Source organism: Ascaphus truei, chromosome 10 (assembly GCF_040206685.1).
Source record: "Ascaphus truei isolate aAscTru1 chromosome 10, aAscTru1.hap1, whole genome shotgun sequence".
Classification (NCBI taxonomy): domain Eukaryota; kingdom Metazoa; phylum Chordata; class Amphibia; order Anura; family Ascaphidae; genus Ascaphus; species Ascaphus truei.
Window position 1 is genome coordinate 13,164,011 of NC_134492.1, and position 20,338 is coordinate 13,184,348.

Below are 20,338 nucleotides of genomic sequence, written 5' to 3' on the forward strand. Positions count from 1 at the left end.
ATATTTACTTAATGGTGTTACCCCAAAGACATGTCCCAGCATAGTGTGCAAAATATGGCCCTTTATTACCCATTGAATTGAATGAGCTGTGGTTAGGGTGACCATATTTCCCCCCCGGGACCAATGTCGCCCATTGCGCAAAACAGCGAGCACCGGATAGCAGATAGATTTCTGTACACCGGGACAGAGGGCAAATAAAAACAGGACTGTTCCGGCTAAACCGAGACACCTGGTCGTCACCAGCGGCGGATTTCAAAATCCGCCAACCCGTGGCACTTCGCTGTTGCAGCCGTTTCCTTACCTGCGCCCCTCATTCTTCTGAACCACAGCGTCATTTCACCAGCGTGGTGTTGCCATGGTAACGCGACATCATTTGCCGCTGCGACGTCACGTTGGTGAAGTAAATGACACAGCGGTTAAGATGGAGGGGAGCGGCAGGTAAGGAGTCGGCCGCGACAGCCAAGTTACTTCCCGCATTCCGGCTGCTGGGAGAAGTGTGCGGCTGCCAGCGCCACACTCCAGCTCTTCCCCTCTCCTCCCTCCTCTCTCCTCCGATCCGACATTGGACCGGAAGCAGAAAAATATTTTGTCGGATATATTCCGACATTCGGCCGGAAAGGGTTAAGAACACTCTCCGGTTAAACCCGCTCACTCACTGCCCCACGCCTCTGGAATGCCCTTCTCTGCAATACCCGACCGTCACCCTCATTCTCCACCTTTAGGACCTTTTAGAAAACACACCACTTTATGACACTTATGGGTAGCTCTGTTGGCTGATAATATATATCTCATATGCACTGACCGGAACACCCTCCTACTGTCTCCAAGTTCTAACCACTTAGATGGCAAGCTCTTGGGGACAGGGGCTCCTTTTCCTATTGTTACGTTCATGTCTGAAGTACTTATTCCCATTAGATCACTTGTATTATGGCTGTAAAGTGCTATGTTCCTGGATGATCCTATATAAAAGATATATACAGTCACTGAGTGACTAATCAATGGACAGTAAGAACTATGCTTCTCATAACCAGGATTTCACAGGTACATTTCTGTGTTTGTATATACAACGAATAGAAGAAAAAAAAAAAGAAGAGAAACAGAACAAATATAGTGTAGTATGTTAGAATAAACTGGGGAAGGTAAGATGCCCAGTTGCACCCACAAACAGAAATATATTAAAAACTCATCAACGAGGTGGATAAGATGGTCAGGGTGCATTAGAGAGGATTTGGGAGCTTGTGCAGTTACCGGGCGAGGACTGTGCCGTCCTGTCGTTGCGTCCGACGTCACCTGCGGTCCGCTCTCACGCTGCAGCCCTGAATGGAGGCCTGCACCGGAAGTGGAACGATTCACGCCTTTCTCACGAAAATGTAGCACTCTGAAGTATTTATTTAAAGTTTGTAAACATGGCGAGCGGAGACTTGGGAGAGATTTTATTTTTGTTCTGGCTGCTCCGTGTGACACCTGCGTGTGTTTAAAGAGTTGGCGCAGGCAGCACCTGCTTCCGCTTATTTTGATTGGTTCTCTAATCAAGGACAGGATGGGAAAGAAAACACTGCATTGAATAGGTGAGTGTCAGAGGCCCCTACAAAATGCAATTTGTCGTCATTCATTTCTAGAGAAATAAAATGAGCTAACCTTTTGTTTTCAAAACGGTTAGATTGGTTTCCCTAAGCTAATCATATTCTTATATGTTACAAAATGTTTGACCGGCTACATGAGATTGCACCTTTAAAGATGCAAAATAAACATAAAGTCCAATATGATTGAACTATTCACACCACATCCCACTGATCTGCTTGGTGCCAAGACACAGCGGCCACAGGACATGATGATACAAGGGTGGTTTTATTTTCACACGCAAAGTACCAACATTTTTTTTTATTTACACTTGTAATATTCCACTTTTTTTTAACGAATGGGATTTATTTTAACCCCCTTCCCCACCTTTACAGCATATACATTGCTTACATTTTTCTCAAATACAGTCCAACTTTATTCCAACGTTTAAGAAATGTGGACTTGTTTTGTAGCAGTACCGCTATTGTTTCGCCCCCACGGAGTTTTTAAGGACACGTTGATAACAAAAACGGAGCAAGAAATGCAAGCCATTTTTTCATATTTTTATTTGAATAAATAAACATTTAAATGACAACATAACCAGTAATTTAATCCTGCATGAAGGCATTACTCTAAAATGGGGACGCGTCGTTTCATTTTTCTGTTTGCATACCGGGGTTAATGAAATGGATTATGGGGTTATCAAGTTGACGTTTTAAAAATCAGTATTTATATTATAAAAAAAAAAACCTCGTAAAATAAATCAAAATCAGTATGTTCACAAACATAACTTTACTTTATTTACATGCACCTAACCCAGCCATAAAATACTCTCGAGTTGTCGCAAGGAAAGGTTTGCAGTCTAGTTGCGATTCTCAAGTGGTTCTTTAATTTAACATATGCTGATGTAGAGTATTTTTCTCCACGCCATCTTTACAGGATGTTGTTTTTACCGGCCGCACATTTATAGATATTTAATTGATCATCGAGCGATAATTACCACGTTCGCTGACAGAGGATGTCTGCCAGTCTGGGAGCTAAGGAGTTAAATTGGCTTTAAAATATTGAATGATGGTCATAATTAAATATCTACTTCTAAAGCCAGAACAAGCCATATTACACACTATTAAGTACTTATTTCCAACGCTGACATATACCCACAGAATTGAGCAAGTGTATTACATTTTCTCCATTTACAGCAAAACAAACCTTGTTTTACCAAAGACCACTTCAAATCAATCTCCTTTCGCCAGAAGAACATTTAATAGCAAACGTAGGACGTTACTTCAGTGCAAGGGTTTAGTTGTGAAATGTTACCCAATGAGAACATTGCAATTATAATGCATGTCAGTTAACAATGTTAGCAAAACCGGAGTTAGACACTGATCAACCTCCAACCACCATCATCGTAATATACAACATCGGAATACCTAAAGATTACATTTATGGGGAAAAAAAGAAAAAAAGACAGAGGTTTGACTGGCGATTAATTACCATTCCAGTTATTAAAAAAAAAAAAAAAATAACATAAGAGATGGAAAACTTTAGTGCAAATGAGCTATTTGAGGACCAGTTTAAAGATATAATTTATGTATTTGTATTTTACAGTAAGTTGTGTATCTGGATTTATAATGTAAACATATACAACTTATATTCCTTTTTTACATGTACACAAGACATCAGGTTAATAAATACATATACAAATGTTCTCGTGCGTAAAACAAATAAATTGTTACAATGTACCTTAAACTTGTTCATTTCATGATGCAACAGAATATTTTTTCTAAAGTACATCATTCAGAATATTCACATATGGGCGCATAGTACATGTAGTATTAAAATATATAATTAGGATTAAAAAAAAAATCCTCTGCTGCAGCATTAATAAACTACTTCAACTAATACTACTGTACATTAGTCATGTTTGCCATTACTTCGTCAACAATAAAAGGAACTTCAACTGGATATGTGAGTTTTTGTTACACTACAGAATGAGCAGAGGTGGCCAACTCCAGTCCTCAAGGGCCACGTTTTAAGGATCTCCTTGCTTCAGCACAGCTGTCTCAATAAGTGGCTCAGTCAGAATGACTGAGCCACCTGTGCTGAAGCAGGGACATCCTCAATATCTGGCCTGTTGGTGGCCCTTGAGGACTGGAGTTGGACACGCCTGCATTAGGCTAAAACAGAATATCAGCACAATTTGCCATCCGAAATGAAAGACGATCTACACGTGGATTGAACATAGTTTTAAAGATCAGCAATCTAGTGTTGGAAAACAAGAGAGGACCAGTTCAGAAAATAGTGACATTGGCAATGCAGACTGGGAGGGTTTGATGGCTCCATCAATTAACGAGCCCGACACGAACTTGTATGTATAACTAGGAAACCAGGTAAAAAATAAATGATACAACTAAAAGTAGTTTTGTGTTATACTCATGAGAGTCCTTGCGTAGCATGATCTCTCAAACCTGCTTCCGAGGCCGGGGATTCTGCATCGTGTGTAGCGGTTTCTAACTCATCACTTGTCTAAATCACGCAGAGTTATTTCAGCACGGATCCGGGTATTTAAAGAATTGTATTCTGCACTTTTGATGGTGGTTTAGCAGATCGTGTGTAATAGAAGCAGGGCACACTGTGCACGCATAGCAAATGGAATGGTGTTATTAATGATCCGCGTTATCCCTTATACAGAGAATGATACAGCATCACAAGACAGAAAGAGTTAATCAAATAGTCATGTGACTGTACCGGATGATTAATAGGGACGGAAGAGGTCACATAATGATGATGACCAGTATTTATTAAAACGCAGCTTCTGACAATTACTCTAAATTTCTGCTTTATTGTAATTTTGCACCTTTCTCGTGCAAAGGATATTTCTATGATATAAAATGAATCGTTTTGCATGGACCTGCATTGCAAAATAAATAGACCCGTCTTGTCATGGATGCATTGCAGTACTGCTTCAGTGGTCTATACCAGTCACCTGTTCTGAAGCAGGGACTAATTGACCCAGCTGTGCTGAAGCAGGGATGTCCTGAAACCCTGACCTGCTGGTGACCCTTCAGGACTTGAGTGGCAAATAAAATGTATTTGAAATCAGTTGATGCTCAAAGTAGAGATATTTTAATGTCTTGCGTAATAATAGAACATTATACACGAGTATGGCTCCACTTCCTACTCCCAATTAACTGCCCTTCAAAATAGCTATACAATGAAAGCAGGGGCCATGCGAGTCTATTGCTGTCCTTTCTATAGATTTTGTTTCTGTATTCATCTATACAATGGAAACAGAAAAAGATGTGAATGTTTACAGAGCCTTCTGTTAACAAAACTTTAGAAAGAGTGCAGCCCAGCTCTTCACCTGACATCAAAGTGCTATTATTTAGCGTGAGGCTTCCGAGCTCTGATGTAGTAAGTAGTCAGTTAATAGCCCTTTGGAAAAAGATGTGGCTACATTTAAGATTGGACTAGCCCCTCAAGCGATCAAACAGAAGGCGATTTACACACTTTCTGAAAAAGCAATCTTACAATATTTAAGTGTAGAAGCATTTTTGGAGCTGGAAAAAAATACCCGAAATATAAAAGAAAGATTAATGAGGTTCCATTAGTTTCTCATTAATGTCAGGGAAGAGCCATCTTGGATTTGTGATGTCACCTGTTGCCGGAAGGATACATGAAGCTGCAGCACACAAGTGTGTTCCGTGGATCCGCACTCAATATGGAAGCAAAACTAATTATTTAATAGCACACACCTATCCTCTTCCTTCTGAGATCCACTATCAAAAAGGAGAGTAACAACACTCATCCAAGACTGCTCCTTCCTGCCTCGGAAAAGAAGTCATAATATTTTGCATAATTCCTAAGCCAATATACGTACGTGAATAAATGTATATACATATATACCGAGACACACGTTTAACATTGACGCTACATTTAAAGAGAGTCTCTCTTAGGACCAAAGTGAAATAAAGGCAGTGGCAGTTTAATAGGGTTTAATGAACGTTGTCGGTGCCTCTAGGGGATAAAAAATGAAAAAAAAAATTAAAAAAAAATCAGACAAAGTATTTTTAAATAATTTTTTGAACTTTTAATGTTTCCACAATAACCAAATGCTTTGCAGGGTTTTCACAATCTTTATTTAATCTTATTTAGTAGTGATAAAACGGCTGATCAATCCTAGAATCTGTAGGGAAATAGCATTTGTTTTTGCTTTTTGTTCAGAAAGTAATTATGATGCCATCATTAATCAACAGATCAACACAAGCATCATATAAGCATTCAATTTCAGTGGAACCAAAGAAAAGAATTTTTTTTTGTCCCCATGGGACAGAAATAAATCAAGTTTTTACCTTAAAGCGGACAACTTTTCTAAGAAAATGGATTTCATGGATTAGTGCATGCCATTTAAAAAAAAATGGCCAATTAAAATGGCGTAGCTAGCCTTAACCCTTCTATACCAGGGCTTATAGTGCATTGGCACTGGCTCATCACCTACTAATTATATCCGCTTTGATTTGGGGTCCATACGAGTTTGCTTTAAGTCCATTGTCCCTGTTTGTACTACAAAGAAAGGTTTTGTTATTGAATGTATATTACTAGCCTTGCTTTTTGTTGCAACACTGTCATTAAAGGTATTTTTCTAACCCATTTGCATGTTTGGCGCGCGCTCTAACGATTATCATCGTCGTCTGCGCAGCCAGGGATTCGGGGAACGGGTTCTGATCTCGTCCGAGGCACCCCCTTTATCAGCTATTGATATTGTAGATTCAATTCTATATATACACAAAAATCTATCTGTAAGCAGTCTGCCATTCAACAGTACGACTAGATTCTCAGAACAGTTTAAATTACATCCATTTATCAATGGTAAAATGTTGAAACGAGTGTCTAACTGCCAAAATACAGCCTTACTGGAATAAGTACAATTTACAAATACGATAATTACATTTTAAAACCATTAACAATGTTACATCTAGAATTAAATACTGCAGGACTGGTCAACATGGTTTCTGAAGAAAATGCGTATACAGCAGTTGATGCACTTCCAACAGAAATGGTCCAAGTACCAAATATAGTTCATGTTCATTAGCTTATAGTTAAAACCTGTTTGGTGAACATCACTTCTTTATTTAGATTGTTCCACGTGCATAAAACTTCCATTAGATATCAGCCAAGAATTTTCCTTAAAAGAAAAAAAAAAAAAAGGTTATTATCTGATTAGTGGTAAGAAACTGTGGCAGCTCAAGAAACATTACATCTACCACTGTCCATACCAAGATAGATAGATAGACAGACAGAGACAGATAGATAGGAGATAGATAGCATCAACATAGACCGTTTCCGAAACATCCAGCGAGCCAGTTTTCATTGCGTGGAAAATTCATTCACTACTCTAATCTTACTCAACTTGCCGTTATTTGTGCTATCAGAGTATTATTTGAACAGGTTATTTGCGTTAGTTGGTCATTCAGTCACGGTGAGCATGTGACACAGGGAAAGTATACTTCCTCCAACAGATTTCACCGGGCGGATCATTAGTTTGGTACTGGATGATAGAAGCAGCCAGAGGAATCCTCGTTCCTGCCGGTCACATTCATTTATTATACTCTAATATGGGTATTTCCCACTCCCCCTATTTATCTAGACATGGGGTGGCCAATTTCTGTTGGCAGCTCTTAAGGACTGCTCTGGTTTTCGGGATATCCGTGCTTCAGCACAGGTGGCTCAGTCGAAGACTGAGTCACCTGTGCTGAAGCAGGGATATGCTGAAAACCGGAGGACTGGAGTTGGCCACTCCTAGTCTAGACAGCAATGATTACTGAAAGTGGATGGAGCGTTGAAGTTTTGGCACAAGCTAGAACCATAAACAATGGAGGAAAGAACCCCAGTAGAGCACTCATACACTGTGTGTATATAGCGGGGTATATTCCCTATGGGTATGGAGGCTAGAACCCCAGTAGAGCACTCATACACTGTGTGTATATAGCGGGGTATATTCCCTATGGGTATGGAGGCTAGAACCCCAGTAGAGCACTCATACACTGTGTGTATATAGCGGGGTATATTCCCTGTGGGTATGGAGGACAGAATCCCAGTAGAGCACTCATACACTGTGTGTATATAGCGGGGTATATTCCCTATGGGTATCAGTAACAATGGGAGGACAGAACCCCAGTAGAGCACTCATACACTGTGTTGAGATGATGTTGTGAATTTAAAACGAAACTTTATTAGAAACATAGTAAAACAATGGGGATTAAAATAGGATTAAACTCTGTATTACCACACTTAATTACCTAAGGGATATGATAGTCCCCAGGTAGGTAGTCGTTATTGAAGTGTAGTTTGAGTACACTAGCCCCCAGCCACCTTAATTAGGGAAGCCTGGGGGAAAGCTAGATTGAGGGATTATAAATACTATTCTTATATGGAATGCCAATTATATACAGTACTTGTAGTGCATCGGTGCAATAGTATTGAAATGACACTGCTAATGGTGGGTTGATTGCACAGCCTGTAGTTGGCAATAGAGTGTCATTTAAATCTTGATAAGATAATGCACCTACGCTGCCTTAGGGTTAAATGAACAGTGTAAATTACTGCCCCAAGGATACACAGCAGCTATAGCTCTATGTCATATAGTTTAGACCTCTAGCTCTAGCTGATATTGCACAGTGTAGTTATAATAAAGTGTGCTGCGCGTCTAAAACCTGTTGCTAACTGCAGTAGGTGATAGATTAAATAGAGCACCGTATAGACAAATGGTGGCAGTTGCTATATAATCTGCCCCAGACCTGAAGGGTGTGCTATTTAACCGTATAAGATTGTGAACTACAAACGGTCAACAAAAGGCTCAGAGAGGTCAAAATCATGGAGCTACTATCGGCCCAGCTCTCCCAAAAAGTGGAAAAATTTCACAAAGTTTGGGAATTGTGGTCCCCAGCCTAGCCTAATCCCCAGCTCATCCTCTAGTGCAGAGAAACAATGGAAAAGGAAGTAGCAAATAATTAAAGAATAGCAGAAAATCTAAGGCTCTGCACGCTCAAGCCATACCTACCACCCCCCCACCCTCCCCTTCTTACTTTCTATTCTTTTTCTCTTCCTCTATCCCTTTCATACCAAACTGGCGAACCCAAAGAGTGGACAAATTCAAGGATATAAATGCATCTGAGGTCACCCTCATCTAACCCATGCAGGTATGGGGAGCCATACAGTCAGAACAAATATGTAAGTTTCTTGATAAATTAAGTGTTATTAAACCTGTAAATACATGTGACTGCATGTATAATTGTACTCCACTCATTGTTGATGAGTCGGAAATGTATAAACTGATATGATGTGTGAATAACAATTAAAAAAAATTGAAACATAAGATTGTGAACTGACTTAATCAGTAGATTGAAATAAACATAATCTCTGATTGCTATACCTGGAAATCCCTCTATGGGAATTACTGTGCAGAGTAGTTGGTGTATAAGTGTAAAAACAATTCAGCTCAGCAAGCGTAGAACATGAACAGTACCTTAACAGCCCTGATAAGAGCTACTCTGCTGTAACAGTGAATGGTAGTGAGCAACAGCACAGGTAAGTATACTCTACAGCTGCTGTATAGCTTGTCAGTATAGATATATATAATCCCTAGAAAAGAAAGCTCCATTAGACCATCGGGTAATACAGGAGTGTAAACTGTGCAGGAGCTGAGTCTCAGCGCTGCCTGCTCTGTCATTAAGCATAGATAGCAGCGTCTGTGTCAGAGGGCTCAGTGCCTGCACCTAACTGAGGAGTTCTGCCGACATGCACGTTTCGCTAGTAGTGCTTAATCATGGCCAGTGTGTTCACTACCATTCACTGTTACAGCAGAGTAGCTCTAATCAGGGCTGTTAAGGTACTGTTCATGTTCTACACTTGCTGAGCGGAATTGTTTTTACACTTATACACCAACTACTCTGCACAGTAATTCCCATACAGGGATTTCCAGGTATAGCAATCAGTATACACATGGTGCTCTATATCAGAGATTATGTTTATTTCAATCAACTGATTAAGTCAGTTCACAATCTTATATGGTTAAATAGCACACCCTTCAGTCTGGGGCAGATTATATAGCAACTGCCACCATTTGTCTATACGGTGCTCTATTTAATCTATCACCTACTGCAGTTAGCAACAGGTTTTAGAAGTGCAGCACACTTTATTATAACTACACTGTGCAATATCAGCTAGAGCTAGAGGTCTAAACTATATGACCTAGAGCTATAGCTGCTGTGTATCCTTGGGGCAGTAATTTACACTGTTCATTTAACCCTAAGGCAACATAGGTGCATTATCTTATCAAGATTTAAATGACACTCTATTGCCAACTACAGGCTGTGCAATCAACCCACCATTAGCAGTGTCATTTCAATACTATTGCACCAATGCACTACAAGTATATAATTGGCATTCCATATAAGAATAGTATTTATAATCCCTCAATCTAGCTTTCCCCCAGGCTTCCCTAATTAAGGTGGCTGGGGGCTAGTGTACTCAAGCAACACTTCAATAACGACTACCTACCTGGGGACTATCATATCCCTTAGGTAATTAAGCGTAGTGATAGAGAGTTTAATCCTATTTTAATCCCCATTGTTTTACTATGTTTCTAATAAAGTTTAGTTTTAAATTCACAACATCATCTCAACACAGTGTATGAGTGCTCTACTGGGATTCTGTCCTCCATACCCACAGGGAATATACCCCGCTATATACACACAGTGTATGAGTGCTCTACTGGGGTTCTGTCCTCCATACCCATAGGGAATATACCCCGCTATATACACACAGTGTATGAGTGCTCTACTGGGGTTCTTTGCTCCATTGTTTATGATTCTTATATTGCCCCATCAGCACCTACACCCATCATTATTAATTCACTATTGCAAGCAGTAGCGGGGGTTTCTCTATAGTTCACAAGCTAGAACCCCCTATTAATCAATCAGGGACGTATTTGTAACCACTGCCCCTTTCTTCACCTCGCCCCTATTGATTTCTGATTATATATCCTTGCCACTCTTCTTCCCATTGCATCTTTAGCAAGGCCGCCACTTTACCGTCTCGCATGCCACTGGTTCCCCAGGTTTCAGTACAGCAGCATCTTTTTAATATTACAATAAAGGAATGTACCCAGCGCTGGATTTCAAATAACTTCCGAGAGCGCGAGGTGGCGCTAACCAAGACACGGAGCAGATCCACAGGCCGCCCCGGGACATTATCTATACAAATGGATTTATTCTATGGTTCCTATTTAGAAGAAACCGGGAGATTCCCGTAATTACGTATAATGCTGATTATTCTGCACATTTTTCTGACCATCTCACACATTGTTTGTGCTTTGCTTACATTACATACACGGCATCATGCATTATAAATGATACATGTGTATTACAATGATTATGTGGTTTCTTAGTCACAAAGACAAGTTAAAATACTTTTAAGAGGAAGCACAATTCATTGCAGAACAGCGTTTTTATGCAGTAAGTCCTACCTGCTGCAAACCTCTTTTTAACAAGTGAGAATCTGTATCCTGCGCCCACAAGATCAATGTCACAGCCAGACAGCGTGGTTCCTTCACTGGTGAACTGTACGGCGAGGGGGGCTGGTTTGTTTGGGCCTTCTGATAGTTGGAACCTTGCAAGCAAAGACCCGACACCTTCAGGAGACCAAGAGAACATGATGAGAACGGTGGATGTTTGAACCACAGTAAGTAACCCTGAACAGTAGGGATCCACAAAACTGAAGTCGGGGAGACGTCACATGGCTATTTGACTACTGTCTGTTTTAAGCACATCCATTAGGACAAATTGTGAAGTCTCAAAAGCGAATATTTACCACATGCCCAGCGGCGGATTTCAAAATCCGTCCCCCTGGGCACTTGCCCGTGTCTGCCGCCCTCCTGCTCCTTGGCATCCCAGCGTCAAATGACGCAGCGGACGTTGCACGGCGGCGTGTTGCCATGGAAACGCGATGTCACGTTGCCATGGCAACGAGACGCCGTGTGATGCCACTTTCGTGACGTCCGCGGCGTCATTTGACGCTGGCAAGTGCCTTCCCATTAGGTCCGGTAGGCCTGAGAGCGCGGCAAACGCATACGCGGGCGGCACATTTTGCCACCATAGGCCCGGGCCTAACAGGAAATCGGACACTGCACGTCTATAAACATTCGAGTATTGTTAATCCAAACAATATAGAACGGTTTGCCAATGTTGAAACCAGTGTCGCGATTAGACCTTCTTACTACGTGCGCGCACAGTGCTTTCACATTACCTCCATTTTCAGATTTCTGAGAGATTTCCGGTATCTTCCATAATATCCGTTGCTGTTCAGCGCTCCTAAAAGTGAGAAACAAAAAATATGCCAGATCCATGGACCGTTCACGCAGGAGCTGGGTGTAAAATGGTGGGATCTAAATGTTCCCAAACATCAGCTCACATGAGTATTTATACACAATTAGAAAAGACAGCTTGCCCAAGAGCACATGCAGGTACACTCATGTATATTAACATCCATGCGAGAATGCAACCCAGGGCTCTTGCACATGCTACAAACAAGCTCAACATTTCTTGAAAGAATCAATGTTCGTGTCTCCTATGCTGCGAATCTGGGGTGCACAAACTTTTAAAGCCGCGCCCCCATGCCTGGTCTCCAACCTGCTCGCGCCCCTCTTTTCTCTCCGGCATCTCGCTGTGACGCCACGTTACCATTTGCCACCGCATTGTCATGGCGACGTGTAAGGAGAAGCCGGTAAGCGACACTTACATAGGCCCCGCACTCTCCCCCGGCAAGCAATTTAAATGTTGTGAGGAAGAGCGCGGGGCCTGTTTAAGCGTGGCGCCCCCTTACAAAATTGCGTGCTGCGCACCCCTGCTGTGTAACAGTGTTTACATTGTAGGCCGATTAGGATTATTCACAGTGTGACACTTCAGCAGTCTCTGCTCTGTAACCATTACATATGTACGCCCATAACGGTCCATGAAACGACTGTAAATAGAACGTATAACCTCTGTGCACATAGCCATGTATTGTCATAACTCCTGTGCCCTGGACATACTTGAAATCGAGAGGAAACTCTCAATGTATTACTTCCTGGTAACACATTTTATAAGAAAATACAAAGTCTCTGCTTGCATGTTACAAGAATAATTCAAAGGCTTTGGTCTGCTCAAGTATACACCCCGTGTATCTAACCCTGGATTAAGGAAGTACAAGAAACCTTGGGTACGGTTTCATGGTTCCACCATTGTGAAGCTGGAAGCAGCAGATGCAACACCAGAGAAGATGGTCAGAAAGCTCATTATAAACATGATATATTTTAGCATACCAGACTGCAGGTGGAAGGACAGCCTGAAGTTTTGTTACCCCTCCATCTATGGGTATAACGAACTGGACGTTGTTCAGAGCTACTGGGGTCGTCATTGCTTCTGGGTTATACTTGTAGTCTATTCTTAGATCCGTGCTGGTAGGTTCACATCGCCAGCTCACCGCAAGGTTCAGTGGAGTAGACTGAAGACCTTGAGCAGATACCTTACAAAAGAAAGAGGGGCTTAGGAAGAGGATCTCAATCTCTCTCTCTCTCGCCAATTTACTCTAAAACCAATCCACGAGGCCACGGCTCCACTTTTTCTATTTGTCTTTAAAAGAGGAGAATCGTAGCTGCACAATTGGTGGGTTCTAGTCGGATCATCTTTTTCTACACTCCACTCCATTACAGTATAAATTCTACAGGGGTAGTAACAGGTAACCCTTAAAATGATGCTGTTAAAGCCACTGGAAAGATGAAGATATTTATTGTACATCAGAAGTATGCAAGGAAGCATACTAAAATGCCGTGGTTTCACATACAGGGCTGTTTGGGAAGAGGACAGAAATTAGCACAACGAGAAAGGGAATATAATTGACCATTACAAATCACAGAATGAATATACAGTAAATGACCAATCCTGTTAAACCCCATATTTTTTTAGTTATTCCAGCACCTCTGATTACTTTTAAAAGAACGCATCTCTAGTCTGACACTTCCACCTGAACTCAAGTCATCCTGTTCCATATTGGGAATGTATGAGATGTAAAACCCCAGTGGGCACAGCATCAGAGCGTCTTAACACAGCAATGCCCCCAAGTTCAGCAAATAGCCCACACTGTCCTTCTTGGCTATTTTCAGGAAATAAAAAAACAGATCCCTTCTAGCCAATGAATATATGTGTAACATACCTTTTAAATTTGTTCCTTTTATTCACTGGACATATTTTAATTCCCCCCCCAAAAAGCACTGAACACAGTGAAATATTTAACAAATCTTATAAGAAACTCTACAACTGAGTCTGTAAATGTTTACGGTCTTCCTATGTCGGGCTGTCACGGGGGATACAAGAGGTGCAGCGGACGAAAACTGGCGTTTTCCTAATGGATCTGCTCCTTTATGGTTTAGACCAGGGCTATTAAACTACCAGCCTGTGAACGCTCAGCTGCTCAAGCAACTAGTATGAAACTAGCAGGAGCTAAGCTACATTTTTCATACTAAAATGCACGTGTAAGTTGAGGTGATGTAAATATATATGGTACACGTTACACATACTTGCAAAATGGTGAAATAATATAATGATCTAAAATTGCATTATATGAAGCTTGGTCAGAATAAATGGCAGTACCCTCCGTGTTGTGGCGATTACCTGATATTTGAGCATGTCTACATTATAATATGTTGCTTGCGGCTTCTGATCGGATACTTTTTTCAGATGAGTCATCAGATTTGGCATGTTGACCCAGAACTCCTTTGCGTTGGGAGCAGACTGCGCACTCTCACTGGTTTTAGAAAAGCAAGTTTACACCATTTTTTAGTTTCTTCAAAACAGCATTTCTGGCTATGATCAGAGAGACGGAGAGAGAGAGAGAGCGACGGAGAGAGAGCGAGAGCGGGAGAGAGAGGCAGAGAGAGAGAGAGCGAGAGCGATGGAGAGAGAGAGAGAGAGAGAGAGAGCGAGAGCGGCAGAGAGAGGCAGAGAGAGAGAGAGGCGGAGAGAGAGAGAGAGGCGGAGAGAGAGAGAGAGGCGGAGAGAGAGAGAGAGGCGGAGAGAGAGAGAGAGGCGGAGAGAGAGAGAGAGGCGGAGAGAGAGAGAGAGGCGGAGAGAGAGAGAGAGGCGGAGAGAGAGAGGCGGAGAGAGAGAGGCGGAGAGAGAGAGAGAGAGGCGGAGAGAGAGAGAGAGAGGCGGAGAGAGAGAGAGAGGCGGAGAGAGAGAGAGAGGCGGAGAGAGAGAGACGGAGAGAGAGAGACGGAGAGAGAGAGAGACGGAGAGAGAGAGACGGAGAGAGAGAGAGACGGAGAGAGAGAGAGAGAGAGAGAGAGACGGAGAGAGAGACGGAGAGAGAGAGAGAGAGAGAGAGACGGAGAGAGAGAGAGACGGAGAGAGAGAGAGAGAGAGAGACGGAGAGAGAGAGAGAGACGGAGAGAGAGAGAGAGAGAGAGAGAGAGAGACGGAGAGAGAGAGAGAGAGAGACGGAGAGAGAGAGAGAGAGACGGAGAGAGAGAGAGAGAGACGGAGAGAGAGAGAGACGGAGAGAGAGAGAGACAGAGACGTGCAAAGCCGAACTTTATGACTCCAGAGTACTGTAACTCATGTCAGATGGGCACCTAACCCGATTTATAATGAAATCTGAAGTGTATTATACTAGCTTTTCTACTCAGGCTTTGAAACACTCATTTAAATCTTCACTGCTCAAGGGGCATATTGCAAAGCAAAAAAAAAAAAAACCCATAAAAATGCTTATATGAGAAAATGTGCCATCCCATGGAGGAAGATTTAAAACAGTATAGCTACTTAATGTGTGATTCTGAGTTCAATTCGTGGGTATGTAAAACTGCGCTTACCTTTAAAATAAAAAATAAAAAAAAGTCTGCCCCCTAGCACTGCCCTTCCCCTCCCCCTAGCACTGCCCCTTCCCCCCTAGCACTGCCCCTTCCCCCCTAGCACTGCCCCTTCCCCCCCAGCACTGCCCCTTCCCCCCTAGCACTGCCCCTTCCCCCCCAGCACTGCCCCTTCCCCCCCAGCACTGCCCCTTCCCCCCCAGCACTGCCCCTTCCCCCCCAGCACTGCCCCTTCCCCCCCAGCACTGCCCCTTCCCCCCCCAGCACTGCCCCTTCCCCCCCCAGCACTGCCCCTTCCCCCTTCTACCCCCCTTAACAAATGGTATGTTTGGTACTTACATTATGCCCTTGAAGGGTACATCCGATAGGGGAAAGATGGGACTGTTGAATATTACCCGCCTTAGGCCCAGATCCACAAAAAGGTGCCATGCTTTAGCCAGCTTTGTCTCCTATTCTTCTAACGGGAGCCGAGGCGCGCTACAGCTTAGCGCCCCATCGTGGATCAGAGCCCAAGACCCGAACACTAAACGGCCACAACGCGCTATAAACGATCAGTTCCGACAGGCTGAAGCAAATTGCGCATTTAAGATTATTTTCATATGCTGCTAATATGGCCGCTCAGGAATTCTCACCCATACACAGAAATAACACCCCCCATACTAACACCCCCCATACTAACACCCCCCATACTGTGTACAAAGAACCGAAGTGCATTTACCAGCAGAGAAGTTGTGGGTTTGGCAGAACATGTTCTAAGCGGCTGTAATTGGTGATACGGAAAGTTAGAGCAGCGGGTGCTGGATTGTTAGAAAAGTGTCTCGTGATACCAGCTGGGAATGACAAAACCATTTCCCCGGTGATCTTTACTATACACCTACAATACAAGAACAGCATTGATTATATATGTATAATATAGGGGTACAAATCCTATATGAAAGGTTGACACAAGAATTGCTCATTCTAATATTTGCCAACTCATAAATATGATAAAATGGGTGGTAACATCGTTCCCTAAAAAGGGAGGAATGAAATGTCATTATTTTAAATGCTACAATGTGGACATGTACAAAGACGGGCGACATTTCTGGAGAATCTCTATAAAAATGTGCAGCTCCGTTAGTGGCCACCAGGGACCGAAAATGTACAATTCTAACTGTGCCGCTGGGGACGGAAAATGTACAATTCTAACTGTGCCGCCAGGGACGGAAAATGTACAATTCTAACTGTGCCGCCGGGGACGGAAAATGTACAATTCTAACTGTGCCGCTGGGGACGGAAAATGTACAATTCTAACTGTGCCGCTGGGGACGGAAAATGTACAATTCTAACTGTGCCGCTGGGGACGGAAAATGTACAATTCTAACTGTGCCGCTGGGGATGGAAAATGTACAATTCTAACTGTGCCGCCAGGGACGGAAAATGTACAATTCTAACTGTGCCGCAGGGGACGGAAAATGTACAATTCTAACTGTGCCGCCAGGGACGGAAAATGTACAATTCTAACTGTGCCGCCGGGGACGGAAAATGTACAATTCTAACTGTGCCGCTGGGGACGGAAAATGTACAATTCTAACTGTGCCGCTGGGGACGGAAAATGTACAATTCTAACTGTGCCGCCAGGGATGGAAAATGTACAATTCTAACTGTGCCGCTGGGGAATGTTTGCGTTGTGTAAAAACCGCTGCGCCAAAAGTTCCTGACAAAAACGCCCAGTTTCATTTATTTCCTTTGATAGATGTAGTGTTATTCCAGGACTGGCCACGTCTGGTCCTCCAGGGCCACCAACAAGTCAGGTTTTCAGGATATGTCTGCTTCAGCACAGGTGGCCCAATCAGTGGCTTAGTTGAAGAGCCTGCTTCAGCACTGATTGAGCCACCTGTGCTGAAGCAGGGATATCCTGAAAACCTGGCCTGTTGGTGGCCCTTGAGGACTGGAGTTGGCCCACTCCTGTGCTATGCGATGCCCCAGCTTTGTAGCCCGGACACTGACCTTTGTCCCTTTTGATTAAATCAATCCAACTAAAAAAGGGCCAGGAGAAACCCACCTGAAAGGGTTTTACTGCGGGTCACGAGAAAAACACAGTGAAATGATACACCTGTCAGATTACAGGCGCCACAGGGTGATGTGATAAAAGGTACTTACTTATTGGGGTCAGCCCCTTTGAAGTAGGTGTTGACCGTTTCGGTGAATGCTGCGGCGACAGGCAGAGTATCCTGTGCCCCCATTGTTAGCGGGCTCGGTCCCCTGGAAGACCCTGCAAGAGAAGTTACAGCTGCTTTCTCTCGTTATGGGTGTACAATTCAGCAATTGTAAGACACAAGCACAGTATATATTGCAACATTAGCCTTGTGCAGGCGGCTTAGAAGACCTGACATTCTTGGAAATGTTTCTTTTAAATGATGCATCATAAAATAAAAGTACAACAAATTCCGTCTGGAAGCATTTGGGTAGATTTGAAAGCAAATTGCATGGCAGTTTTTTCATTGCTTCTAGACTTTTTTTTATGGAACCTTCTAAATATTGTCTCTGAAAATGTATACACTTGCTTAGAAAAATCAATCATTTTTATTGATGTATTTGTGTTGAGCAATTTACTACTTTATCGTGATATAAATTGTATTTATTCATCCATAATGGCTCAGGACGTGGAAACCATATCTATGTTTCTGTAATGCTTTTCTTCTCGTCACATCAGTATGGTATAAATGTGCATGCTTATCCAATTAGGATAAAACCATTAAAAAAAAACCCAATAAAGACATTGCATTGTAATCCTGTTTAGGTCATGTCATTACATGAGACACTTTATTTACCAGCTCCACAAACACTGCCCCTTATAGGGAAAAAGCCAAGTGCGTAGAAGTGTTCTGTACAGAGCAGCTCTGACCTTGGGAAAGTACTTGGGGGTCAATGATACAACCTCCCAAACATTTCACCTTACAGGACAAAAGCTAGGGACATCCTCCATGTCACCTCCCCCTCCTACCATTGGTGGCCATTAGGAACCCACCTCTTGCTAGTTTGCCGATGGCAGAACGCAAATCTGCTGGTTCTTGGTGCAACAATTTCCTCATCTTTATCGATAGCCCTCAATATACAGTTATCAACTTTGAAACAAGGCAAGTAAATATACTAGGGTTTGTTGTTGTGATCACTATAAAACAGCACTATGAAAGGGCTGACGTAGTGAAGTTATGATCAGCACAACACCATATTAATACAAGAATTATACTACTGTATATAAGCTGGGTATTTGTTATATCCCAAATGATAAAAATAATGTATTTCTTTCTCACATCCTTTGTCTCTGTCTTCTCCCTATTCTTCCTGTGCATCTCACGTCGACTGGCCAGCTTGTCATCTTATTTAAAATCATACAAAGACCAGCGGCCCCCAAATTTAAGACATTCTGCTGTCCTAACCAGTCTGGTTTGGGACGTTCCCTAGAAAGGTCAAAGTTCTAGATCTAGAAAGGACTTCAGTCATATCTCCTTTCACATGTAGTTACAAATCGGCATAGAACGAAACACCGCCTCTTTAAATCCTCCCAGACAGGAAAACAAATATTTGGAGTGGTACCCAAGATGTCCTTGGCATCCGAACAAACAAATGTAAAAAAAGGACTCGGCACATGGCTATTAGAAGGTCCGAAAACATGTAGCTGCATAAAGCTGTACTGCGTGTGTCCCTACGTAGGAATATAATCACAGAGACGCAGAGAAACGGTACAGAAAACATTCTGTACCTTTGTACTTCTGGTTCCTGGCTGTGCAACACAGACTATTCAGGTCATGGGGAATGGTATGGTGAAAAGCCAAATTGGAAGCCACAAATTGAGAGGGTAATTATGACACACGGACAACACTTAAGTCTACTGTGTGAGTATTTTATAGGTGCAAATACGGAGATAAACATAGGCTTTTAAGTCAACCACCAACACCACCGTTATATTATATAAGGGAATACGCCAGCCATTTTACACTTTTGTGGAAAGCCGAACACAAGTAAACACACACACACACACACACACACACACACACACACAGTCTTCAACTTGCGGTACGTGGGTCAAATCTGTCCCACAAAGAGCAGAAGGCTAATTGGAAGACAAGTAATTAAATTTATTTCCCAAGATAATATGTATTTGGCCTGTAAATTAAATTACGTCTGGATACACCATACTAAAGACTAAAATCTACATTACAGTTGTGTATTATAATTCTGCCTTTGTGTCACAATCTCCCCACATCTGGTAAACTTGCCAACATTGCAATTGGATAAAATCCTCTTCTAACACGGGAATATTTTCTGTACACAGGTTATGCATGTCTTACGGCCGGGTTATAGGTACAGTAGCTGTATTGTTGTCATTATGTAAAATGCATCATTTTTCCAGGAGGAAATTGGATCTAACACAATAGAGACTGAGTTTCATTCACCAGAGTTTGCAAAGATCACACAAGAGAAGCTCGGCACCAATTCCAAAACCCAGCATGGGGTGCAATATGATTCATCACATCCAGAGATGCTGGCCTAACGCAGGGGGGCTCAACTCCAGGCCTCAAGCCCACCCAACAGGTCAGGTTTTAGGATATCCCTGCTTCAGCACAGGTCAAAGACTGAGACTCAGCCATCTGTGCTGAAGCAGGGACTGATTGAGCAACCTGTGCTGAGGCAGGGCTATCCTGAAACCCTGACCCACTGGGGGAAGAGGGAAGTGGGAGCTTGAAGACGGGAGTTGAGCACCGCTGGTCTAAGCCACTATAAAGGAGAAGCGCTTTATCCTGCGGTATAGCGAGCGAGTCCCAGGTAATGACACTGGGAAATCTAGCTACCAGGGTGGTCTTCCAAACAGAATACGCTTGGCCGTGGCATCAA

General features: G+C 42.6%; 1 protein-coding gene across 3 annotated transcripts in view; it reads right to left on the reverse strand.

Annotated features, from left to right (window-relative positions):
- Positions 1 to 2,059: 2,059 nt before the first annotated feature.
- Positions 2,060 to 20,338, reverse strand: part of SGIP1 (SH3GL interacting endocytic adaptor 1) — a 48,914-nt gene continuing 30,635 nt past the window's right edge. Inside the window, exons 18-24 of one of the 3 annotated variants that reach the window (XM_075615888.1) lie at positions 17,603 to 17,714; positions 16,179 to 16,334; positions 14,268 to 14,400; positions 12,920 to 13,122; positions 11,866 to 11,930; positions 11,087 to 11,251; positions 2,060 to 6,745 (exon numbers count right to left, since the gene is read on the reverse strand). In XM_075615888.1, coding sequence (XP_075472003.1) covers positions 6,723 to 6,745; positions 11,087 to 11,251; positions 11,866 to 11,930; positions 12,920 to 13,122; positions 14,268 to 14,400; positions 16,179 to 16,334; positions 17,603 to 17,714 — 857 coding nt within the window. In that variant the 3' untranslated portion in view covers positions 2,060 to 6,722. The remainder of the gene's footprint in view (positions 6,746 to 11,086; positions 11,252 to 11,865; positions 11,931 to 12,919; positions 13,123 to 14,267; positions 14,401 to 16,178; positions 16,335 to 17,602; positions 17,715 to 20,338) is intronic. The other 2 variants (XM_075615889.1, XM_075615890.1) reach the window with 2 other exon arrangements.